The sequence below is a fragment of the Melospiza georgiana genome, chromosome 3 (assembly GCF_028018845.1).
Source record: "Melospiza georgiana isolate bMelGeo1 chromosome 3, bMelGeo1.pri, whole genome shotgun sequence".
NCBI lineage: Eukaryota > Metazoa > Chordata > Aves > Passeriformes > Passerellidae > Melospiza > Melospiza georgiana.
In genome coordinates this window covers 9,922,313-9,933,116 of record NC_080432.1, presented here as the reverse complement: position 1 = coordinate 9,933,116, position 10,804 = coordinate 9,922,313, and the positions used below count along the sequence as shown (strand labels likewise).

General features: G+C 57.1%; 1 protein-coding gene across 1 annotated transcript; it reads left to right on the top strand.

The window, feature by feature from the left end:
• The first annotated feature begins 440 nt into the window (after nucleotides 1–440).
• Nucleotides 441–5,145, top strand: POU3F2 (POU class 3 homeobox 2). The gene has a single exon (XM_058020236.1). The coding sequence runs from the start codon at nucleotides 521–523 to the stop codon at nucleotides 1,826–1,828; it is 1,308 nt and encodes a 435-aa protein (XP_057876219.1). The 5' UTR covers nucleotides 441–520; the 3' UTR covers nucleotides 1,829–5,145.
• The last annotated feature ends 5,659 nt before the right edge of the window (nucleotides 5,146–10,804 follow it).

Here is a 10,804-nt window from a genome sequence, read left to right as displayed (position 1 = left end):
CGGGGCGCAGAGACGCGCGTCGGGGCGCGAGCAACAGGAGCCGGCGGGCGCCCGGGCAGCGGCAGCGGCAGAGGCAGCATCCTCCCGCCGGCCGTGCGGTGCGGTGCGGTGCGGAGCGGGGCGGGCCGGGGCGGGGCCGGTGACAGCGGCGGCGGCGGCGCGCCCCTGCCCTCCGCCGCGCTCCCCCCGCCCCGCGGCCGCCGCTCCCCCGCGCCCCGTTCCCCCTCGGAGTTGGGTCGGAGCGGGGGCGGGCCGGGGGCGGGGCCGGGGCGGGGCGCGGCCGGCGGGGCGCGCCAATGGCGGGCGGCGGCGGCGGCGGTCGCCGGGAGCGGCGGCGTCCGTCAGGGCGCGGGGAGCCAATGGCGTGCGGCGGCGGGGCGGGGCGGCCGCGCGTGCCTTCGCAGTGGGCCCCGCCGCGCGGGCCGGGGGGGCGCGGGCGCCGCGCGGCGCCCGAGGCGAAAAAGTAGCTGTCAAATGCGCGGCGCCTTTAACCGGCGCGATCAGTGCGGCTCGGCGAGTCATGGCGACCGCAGCCTCCAACCACTACAGCCTGCTCGCCTCCGGCTCCCCCATGGTGCACGCCGAGCCGCCCGGCGGCATGCAGCCCGGCGGCGGCTACCGCGACGCCGGCGCCCTGGTGCAGGCGGACTACGCGCTGCAGAGCAACGGGCACCCGCTGAGCCACGCTCACCAGTGGATCGCGGCGCTGTCCCACGGCGGCCCCGGCGGTGGCGGCGGCGGCGGCGGCGGCGGGGGCGGCGGCGGAGGCGGCGGCGGCGAGGCGCCCTGGTCGGCGGGCGCGCTGGGCCAGCCCGACATCAAGCCGGCGGTGGTGCAGGCGGGCGGGCGCGGCGACGAGCTGCCGCCGCCGCCGCAGCACCCGCCGCCGGGGCGGGCGCCGCACCTGGTGCACCACGGCGGCGGCGGCGGAGGGCACCACGCGGCGGCGGCGGCGGCGGCGGCGGCAGCGGCGTGGCGGGCGGGCGGCGCGGCGCACCTGCCGCCCGGCATGGCCGCGGCCAACGGCGCGCAGGCGGGGCTGCTCTACTCGCAGCCGCCCGGCTTCACCGTCAACGGGATGCTGGGCGCCGGGCAGCCGGGGCTGCACCACCACGGCCTGCGCGACGCCCACGAGGAGCCGCCGCCGGGGCCGCCGCACCACGGCCCCGAGCACCCGCCGCCGCCCCACGGCCCCCACCCCGGGGCGGCCGGGCCGGCACCGTCCGCCGCCGCCGCCGCGCCCCCCGGGCCGCCGCCGCACCACGACCCGCACTCCGACGAGGACACGCCGACCTCGGACGACCTGGAGCAGTTCGCCAAGCAGTTCAAGCAGCGGCGCATCAAACTGGGATTTACCCAAGCGGACGTGGGGCTGGCGCTGGGCACCCTCTACGGCAACGTCTTCTCGCAGACCACCATCTGCCGCTTCGAGGCCCTGCAGCTCAGCTTCAAGAACATGTGCAAGCTGAAGCCTTTGTTGAACAAGTGGTTGGAGGAGGCGGACTCCTCCTCGGGCAGCCCCACCAGCATAGACAAGATCGCGGCGCAGGGCCGCAAGCGGAAAAAGCGCACCTCCATCGAGGTGAGCGTCAAGGGCGCGCTGGAGAGCCACTTCCTCAAGTGCCCCAAGCCCTCCGCCCAGGAGATCACCTCGCTCGCGGACAGCCTACAGCTGGAGAAGGAGGTGGTGAGAGTGTGGTTTTGTAACAGGAGACAGAAAGAGAAGCGCATGACTCCCCCGGGAGGGACGCTGCCGGGCGCCGAGGACGTGTACGGGGCCAGCAGGGACACGCCGCCGCACCACGGGGTGCAGACCCCCGTGCAGTGAACTCGCGGCGGGGGCGCCCGGCCCCTCCTCCTCCTCCTCCTCTCCTCCTCCTCCTCCTCTCCTTCCCCCAACTTTTGATTGTCCTTTTTTTTTCTTTTTTTTTTCTTTTTTTTTTTTTATTTTATTTTCTCCTATCTTTAAAAAAAAAAAGACAAAAAATCAAAAAAAGAAACAAACGCGAAAAAAAAGAGAAAAGAAAACAAAAAGCGAGCGAGCGAGAGGGCGAGCGCGAATCACAGCGGACAGACAGATAGACAGACAAAGCACCTGCACCACACCGTCCCTTAGACTGTAGGAGGTGTGATGCTGAATTTTGACCTTTCCAGGCGGGTGCCCGTGCACGGGAGTGGAGTGGGTACCGCGCTCCGGCAGGCAGGCGGGCACCGGCAGGGCAGCGGCGGGCACCGGCAGGGCAGGCGCAGGGCGAAGCGGTTCGCACAAAACTCCCTCGCTCGCTGCCCAAAAGAGACGGCGCTACCCTGCCGGGGAGGGGGCGGAGGAGAAAGGGGGGCACGGCCACCTCGGGTCCCCTCCGCAGCCCCCTCCGGCCACACAAAGGCAGATCGCATTGTGGAATGTCGCTCGGTGTTGGCACATGCTGCTGTGTTTATTTTCTGTGGATCCCCTGTATGAATATATGTAAAGACAAAAAAAAAAGAAAAAAAAAAAGGAAGAGAACTGAAAAGCTATCCCTTTTGATGTAGACAGTATTTAACCGTACCAATTTGCACTGCAAGAAAATCGAAGTTTACATAAACAAAATGTTTATTTTTTTCTTTTTTCCCCCTTCCTTTCCGACCTTAATTTTGCAAATGACTTGCATTTTCCACAGTGAGCGTTAGTCAACCAGTGACCGGTCTACAATATGTTACTGTGTTTTAGCCTTTGCTTTATGTGTATATGTGAACTTTTGTTATAAACAAGTATTCTTAAATACGTGTAACGCTTATTTTCTCCTTTTACCATAGCAAAAAGAATTAGTATATGTATGTGTATGTATACATGTGCACGCTTGCACAGGCATACATATATACACATATATATAATCTCTCTATATACACATATATATGCACCTCCAGCTCCCATTCTCCAGAGATGTGACTCTTGTAATTGTTTAATACACGCCTTCAGTGGCAGGAGTCGAGTTTGGAGAAAGGAGAATAATGCAAATCAACAAAGTAAACTTCATTTTCAGGCAGTGTGTCCAGGGGTCGAGGCGCAGCCAAAGGGGGAGGAAAAGAATATGTGCAACCCTTCCAGACCGTGTCAGTGCGGGCCAGCAAGGCCTGGTGTGGAAAGGCAAAGAGGGAACAACGTGTTTCCAGAGTTTTCCCAGAGAAAGGGGCATTTCCTTGAGGGGGAAAGGGAATTATTTATCTCCCCCACCACCGCCCCCTCAGCGCCCTTTCCTTCCCCTCCTCCCCCCCCACGCGTGCCTTTGGCATCCCCGGTCTCGCCTCCCGGGCCGATATCAGCCTCCAAACTTTCTTTTATTGAGCAGTTTTATGTCCAGGCAGAGCCAGGGAGAGCCCGAGGAGCTGCTGGGCCCGAGGTGGGGGTCGGGTGCTTACACCTGCCTGTAAACACACGCTGCCCCCTCCTCTCCACTGAGACCGTGTGCATTTCTTTTTCACTTTACTTTCCGTATTTATTTTATTTTCTGTTTGTATCCAGCCCCTCTCCCTTCCCATCCTCCCCTTGTCCTTTGGTCAGATTGTGGTATAATTTATTGAAGGAAAGGACCAGTTTTAACTTGGGCAGCCTTGTGTCTTTCACTGGGGAATGAAATGAAGTGGGAAAAAATGCCATTTTTCAATCCGTGTTTCTCACCCCCCCCTCCCTTCGCTAATAGTTTTAAAGTGCATTTCGTGACATTATCTTGATGAGAAATGGTTAACTTTCCAAAATAAAAAAAAGAGGAAAAACCCACGGGGACAAAAAGGAAAAAAAATGGCAAAAAAAAAGGAAAACAAAAAGCTCTGAAGGGAAGCAGAGGAGCGGGACCTCGGAGCAGCGCATGTATGTGCGTGTGTCTGCGTGCGTGTTTGTGTACTTATGCACACACACAGCTATGCATATACATTAGAGGGACTTTATGATAGTTATAAATTCATAAAGGGATCATTTAGTCAGCACAAACGGGTGCTATAGAGACAAAGCATTTTTATAATCTAAAAGTTTACTTAGTTGAGTGTTGGACAATTATGGAGAAAAAAACAGTGAAGCATTCTCTCGCAGAACTCTCCTATAAATATTGCATTCAGTAGCTAAGGCTTTAGAATATGTTTCTCATTGTCTTTTAAAATGCCTGTGACACTGGGTTTTCTTTCCTTCTTTCTTTCTCCCTTTCTTTCTTGCTTGCTTTCTTTCTTTCTTCTTGGTAAGACAGATGATGATTTCTAAGAGGCACATGCATTAGCCTTTTTCCTGGTTTTCCAACAATTGTTAAAAAGATACGGGCACCAAGCTTTTCGCTTTTCTTTCTTTTTTTTTTTTTTTTTTTTTTTTTTGTTTGGTTTTTTAATTTTTTGTTTGTTTGTTTATGTGTTGAGCTGCTTGTTATTTAAAGTGTTGAGGACTAGCGCCTAGTGAAGTGAATCAGATCAGGGCAGATCCAGTGGTAAAGGGAGGAAATGAACTTTCAGACACTTATTAATATGTGCGTAAGGTCAGACAACGGAGTTGAGAGGATGTTTGAGAAAGCCTCAAACTCCAAATAGGTTTACTAAAAAAAAAAGTTACCAAGCAAACCTTACCACTATGTATATATGTTTAATATTTGTCCTTTGAAATGCAGAAATAGTTTCAATGTTTTCTTTGTCTATTTTTCTTTTTTTTTTTTTTAAATGCTACCCAGGGAAATATTTTCATATCATTTTTAAGTGGCCTGCCTCAATGTATATTTATTTCTTTTAAAGCAAACAGGTTCTGGAAACTGTTTTTCTGTAGCTTTAAATGAGTAGGTGAACAAAATCTATATGGGATGTAATTTTTTTTTTGTTCAGTCTCTTTAAAAATACTTTGTTTTGGTACATTTGGATGTGCTTGTGGGGAAAAATAAAAACGCAGAGATCCTTATATATTTATGTTAAAGTAATATTTTATTATCTACATAAAACAGAAATGCACAATACCTTCATAGTTTCTTCTAATTATTGAAATATCGTTATTTTATTTTTAAAGATAGCACAGATTTGCATAGTTCTTAAGATCTGGAGGGAGAAGACCCCAGTACTTATACTGAGCTGAGTTCTGTGTAAAAGCACCGCCGTTCCTTTCTATTTCATGGAATTTTTGGAATAAATTTGATGCCTATACCGAGAGGTTCCACGCTTATAACTTTGAGGGTGGTGAAGGAGAGCCTCGGGAGCTGTGTTCATTGTGTCTCTCGGCCGATGAACCACAGCCGTGTGTGTTTTGGAGCATTGATTTCTGTGCGGGCAGGGCTGTCCTGCCTTTGATGCTGCTAGGGAGAGCTCAAGTTTTTTGCATGCTCTGGCGGAAGGCACGGGGGAGAAGAGGTTCGACTCTTCTCGGTCCCTTTTTATAATTTAACATCTGACTCCTTAAAAAAAAAAAGAGAGAGAGAGAAATAAAAAAAGCAAAACAAAAAGGCGGGGCTTATTGATGGGAGTACCGTTTGGAGGAGGAAGGGAGAGCGCGGTGCCCAGCGGGGCTGCGCTCCCCCGGGCCGGGCCGGGCCGAGCCGGGCCAGGCGGCGGCCCCGGTGTCGCGTTCGGTGTCGGCGGCTCCGTGCGGTGACGGGCGGGTCGGTTCGGCCGCAGGGTCCCGGCCGGGGCCCCGCGGGGCTGGCGCTGACAGGCGACATCGAGTGCGCGGTGTTTCCACGCGTGTTCGGGTCCTTGGCTGGCTCGGGTTCCTGAGCGCGATACCCTGCTCTGCTCCCCCCTCCCCTCATTCGCGATAGTTTCCAGGCTTATTAGATTTAATCATCTTTTCTAACTTCTAGTCAATACTACACTCATCCCGAACAGATTCAGCTAAATGATCTTATCAATAGTTTCGAAGAGAAGTGACAGAAAGAAGAAGTGTTTTGTGACCGCAGACGTGCTGACGGGTAAAATGTTGAAGCTGGGTATGGATTTAGAAGTCCTTGGTCAATAGCCCGCGGAACGGGCTGCGGAAAGCGAGCAGCCTCTGCCCTCTGCAGGACACTCGGGTGGGCGCCCAGGGAATATTTCGCCTTTGGCGGCGGGCCCCGCTCCCGGGGAGCGCTCCCGTCTCGGGCGGGCAGGAGGCGATGGCGCGGACGGTGCCGGTGCCGGGGCAGGCCGGACGCGGGGATGGCGGCTCCGCCGGTGGCGGTGGCGCGGCTGCCGCTGCTCGGGGCAGGCCCGGCCGAGGTCCCGGGGCTGCTCCTCTGGGGCTTTTTGCCCGGAGACAGGCTGACCTTACGGGAGAGACTTCGCTTGTCCTTCCGGACTGGTTGTGGGAAGGCCGGCTGGCTCGGGGGTCATTCTTTTTATCTCTTTCGATCTCTCTTTTAAGAGAAAGGAGAGGGGGAAATGGAGCAGCCATAGGATGCTCCTTCCTCAGATGGATGTCAGGGTGTGCGGCGGCTCCTCGGGCTCCCTCGCTCTCCTTTCCAGGCAGGGACACTCTGTCGTAGGTCAGATGTCAACAACAAAAGCCCTGTTTCCCTCAGTTCGCTCTCACTCTGGTGGAGGCCGAAATTGGGAGGCGAGAGGAGAGTGTATATCCTCAAGTCTGTCACTCCCAGTGTCCCCAGCCCCGCGGGGCCCAGAGGCAGCAGTGGGCGCTGCCCGGCCCGGGGAGCTCCCGCCGCCGCCCAGCTGCGCCGTCTTCCCTGATAGTGGGCAGTGGGGCCGGGGTTTGGAAAGAGAGAAGCGGAGGAAGGCGAAATCATCCTACAAATCCCCCAGGCTGGCCGGGATGGTGTCGGGCCAGGCGTCACTCTCGGGCTGGGCAGCTGTGAGAGCCCCGCTGGGGGCAGAGGCCGCGCTGTCTCCGTCGGGCTTTGCTGGCGGCAGTTCGGGGCTCCCCGTGTCCCTTCTCCAGGGCCCCGGCTCCCGAGCGCTCCTCTGGCCGTGGCCGGGCCGCGGGGACAGCGAGGGACGGTCCCGGCTCCCTGCGCCCTCCCGGCCCGCGGCCCCGGCCCTGGCCCCAGCCTGGGGCTGCTCCTGCCCTCCGTGATCCGATGGGGGAAAGCCCTGCAAACCCTGCAAGCCCTGCAAACCCTGCAAATCCTGCAAACCCTGCAAACCCCGCAAACCCTGCTAACTCCGCAAACCCTGCTAACCCTGCAAACCCTGCAAACCCTGCTAACCCGGCAAACCCTGTCCCCGGGCTGCCAACCCCTGCCTGCCGGGCTGTCCTAGGCCGCGCTGTTGGAGGTTTGGTGGCTCTTTGTTGCTGTGCCGTCGGTGAGCGGGACAGAGAGGTGACCCGGCCGGGGAAGGCAGGCGATGGCCTCCGCTGGGCGATGAGGCCCGGGGGAGAGCGATCACCGCTGGGCTTGGTCCGGTTTAACTCTGGCCGCAGATGCAGCTCTGGGGAAGGTGGCGGGCGTGGGGGACTCCAGGCCGAGCCTGGGCAGCGCCTTGCGGAGCAGGGAGTGGGGGTGAGGAAAGAAGGAAACTGCCCGCGGCTTTTTGGCTGTGCACGGGGCAGCGACGGCTTTCTGCGGCGTCCGGAACCGAGCCCGGGCGCTGGGGTCTGTCCTGGGAATCGTGGCTCTCCCGCCGCCCCTGTCCTGCGGGCGGGTGTCTGTTTGTTGTGCGTTTCGGAAGGGACGCGACCTGGGCTGCCTCTCTGGCTTTAAATCTCGATGTGGAAAATATAAAAATCCAAGTTTTCAGAGTTGCAGACGCTAAGTTGGCTCTCTGTGAGCATGGCCGGGTGCCGTCGGGGATGTAGGAAGGCGTTCTGCAGAAGGGAGTTTGCCCTGGCTCGGACGGGCGACGCTGGGGAGCGGGCGCTTCTCCGGGGAGAATTAGTTAGAGCAAAGCCAAAGCGCGCTTCAGCAGAAATGGTAAAACAGAAAGCAAAGGCTTGTCTTCAGACCCGACTTCTCATCAAACTATAAACCAAACAAGTGGGCTCTCCGGCAGGCGAGTCCCAGTGCAGTGCGTGGATTCTCACGCCGCAGTCGGCCTCGGCCCGTGGCCTGGCCCCAGCTGTGGGTCTCTTCCTTCGAAGCGTTTATCTCTCCCTGCAAACTCCCTGTAAATACCACAGAAACTGGGCCAAGTGCCCCGGGCATGCCGGGGTTTCACGCAGGGCCCTCGGGCCGGGAAGGCCGCCCGTGCCGGAGCGGAGCCTCCTCCTGCCCCGCACCCCGGCCCGCAGCGGCCCGGGCAGCGCCGCCAGCCCCGAGCATCCCGCGGGGACCCTGCGCTCCCGTCGGCGGGCAGAGAGAGAGGGGTGGGGCAGGGACAGCGGCAGCAGAGCGGCCGAAGCTGTGCCCCCGTTACCGGGAGCAGCGGCTCGGGGGCTGGGGAGGGGGCGCCGGGACCCCTTGGTCCCAAGGAGGCCGCGGGTCTGGCCCGTGTCCGCCCGGCCCCGTCCGTGCGCTGCCGGGCCGGAGCAGGAGCTCTGCCTCCCTCGGCCAGGGGGATGCGGGGCTGGGGCCGCCCGGGAGCCCCATCGCGGCTCCGGCAGGGCCGGGGGGTTCGGGCCGGCCCAGCCCCGAGCTCCGGTCCCGTCCGGCTGCAGCTCCCCCGGCCCGCTCGCCAGGTCCGCCGGGCCGGGCTGGGCCGTGCCGCGCCCGGTGTCCCTGGGCCTGTCGGCACCGATATCGTTTGTAAGGATCAAAAAGAGAGCAGGCCCGTAGGAAGTTGGCGTTTCTCTCTCCCCCTCCTCCTCGCACGGCGGTAAATCCTGGCAGGCTGAGGCCGCTTGTAAGAGTGATGACGGGACCGCCCTCCCCCTCCTCTTCCCCGTCCCGTCCCGGGAGCTGTGAGAGGCGCTCGTCTAAAAGTTCGGACTTGTTTTTAGCCAGCCTGACTCATTCATTAATTCTCCTTCCCTCCTTGATTCATTCATGTCTACAGTCATTCATTGCCAAGTCCATGGAGGCATCAGCTCCTTGGTCAGTAGGGGAGACGTACAAACAAGGATGGTGCTATTTATTTCCCTCTGCCTGTGGATTTCTAAGACGTTCAAGCAGGCACAATCATTAAACTAATTTGTATTTGATTGTTTGGGCGGACGGGGGTGAATTTTATTGCACTAAGCATTCAAGCACGCACGCATCGCTGATTACCAGTATACATTAAATAAAGTTGTTTGTACACATTGTCTTACCACATATAGGCAGTCTTATTATTCTAATTACTCTAATTAGTGCATTGAAATGTTTTCTACTTGATTTGAGGAGACAGTGATTAGTTCTATTACTTCTTTTAACTCTTATTTCATGGAAAACTGTTGATGCATGTTCCAATTACCTTGTTTTTCTCTTTAATATAGCGTAGGCCAAAATTATTATGAAATGATATTGTTAGCGGGTAGAAACATCCATCTATTTTCCCTTTCTAAAAGAACTTTCATTTTTTTGTATCCACCACCACCAGATAGAACACCCCCAAAGTGTTCACGAGTAATTACTTCTAGCCAAAGCAGCACGTTTCTTCTTTACGATTTCTTCTGCTAGTGCTTTAGTACTTTGTGGTTGTAGCATTAACTTTTATAATTTTTTTTCCTAAAAAGGAAAAAAAAAAGAGTCTGACATATACTTCACGCAAAGCGATTTCATAAGTTTTAAATTAAGGTTACTATTAATTGATAGGATCAGTTCATCAAACATGTTACTTCGATAGGGAATTGTAATTAAAACCTTAATCCCGTTTGAGACTTAGTTTTATCTTGAACACTTTCTTGAGGGATTTTCCCCCCTTTTCCTCAGCGGTCGCCGCTTGAAGCACGGTGGGGATACAGAGTGGAACCCAGACCCCACCAGGGCAGGGAGGTTATTTCGTTATCGAAATACGCGTCTTCACTATTGAGCCAATTGAGGTTTTGTGTCGAGTTTTGGGATGTGTGCGTGTTGGCCTTTTGTGTTGATGTGGCGGCCACTTAAACCCAGACGGTGACAAAGCGGGCGGCGGGGATGGAATCTCGCCTTCCTTTCACGTTACGGACAGGGAGACTGGCTATTTCTCGGTCATAAAATACTGCCCTTTTTTTTGTTAGCTTTCCCCCCCTCCTCTTTAGGTTAGTTTGTTAAATAAATAGGAAGGGACGGGGGGAAAATAAAGAAGGGGTGGGGGAAGGAAAAAAAGGAAGAAACGCAAACCATCCCTTAAATTCTTGGAAGTCCAGGTCTGGAGGGAAATCTATGGAGTTACATAGGTAAATATTGGGCCTAGGCTGCTTATACTTTTAATATTTAAACTGGGATTATGGTGGATCTAAAGACGCCTTCCTAACCTTTGCCAATTGCCTGCGCGAGGAGAAATCCCGCAAGATGCACAAAGGGGCGAGACGGCTTCCACCGCCTCTGAGGAGCGACCCCGCCGCCGGTGTGGCTGGGGAGCGGCTTTCCCCAGGGTCGGGCTGGCGGGGCACGGGCAGCGCTGGGGTTTGGGGGCTGTTTGAAGGCGGGGGTCCCGTTTCTGCTTCCCGCGGAGCAGCGTCTGGCCCCGCTCACCGGGCCGGGCTCAGCGCCGGCAGCGCCCCGGGCCGGGGAAAGGCGCCACGGGCCGGGACGGGACTGGGGCTGGGAACGGGGCCGGGGTTGGGGCTGGGATTGGGGTGGAACGGGACCGGGATTGGGGCTGGGAACGGGGCCGGGATTGGGGCTGGTAATGGGACCGGGATTTGGGCTGGGAATGGGACCGGGATTGGGGCTGCGATTGGGGCTGGGAACGGGGCCGGGGTTGGGGCTGGGATTGGGGCTGGGAACGGGGCCGGGATTGGGGCTGGGAATGGGACCGGGATTGGGGCTGGGAATGGGACCGGGATTGGGGCCGGGACTGGGGCCGGGATTGGGGC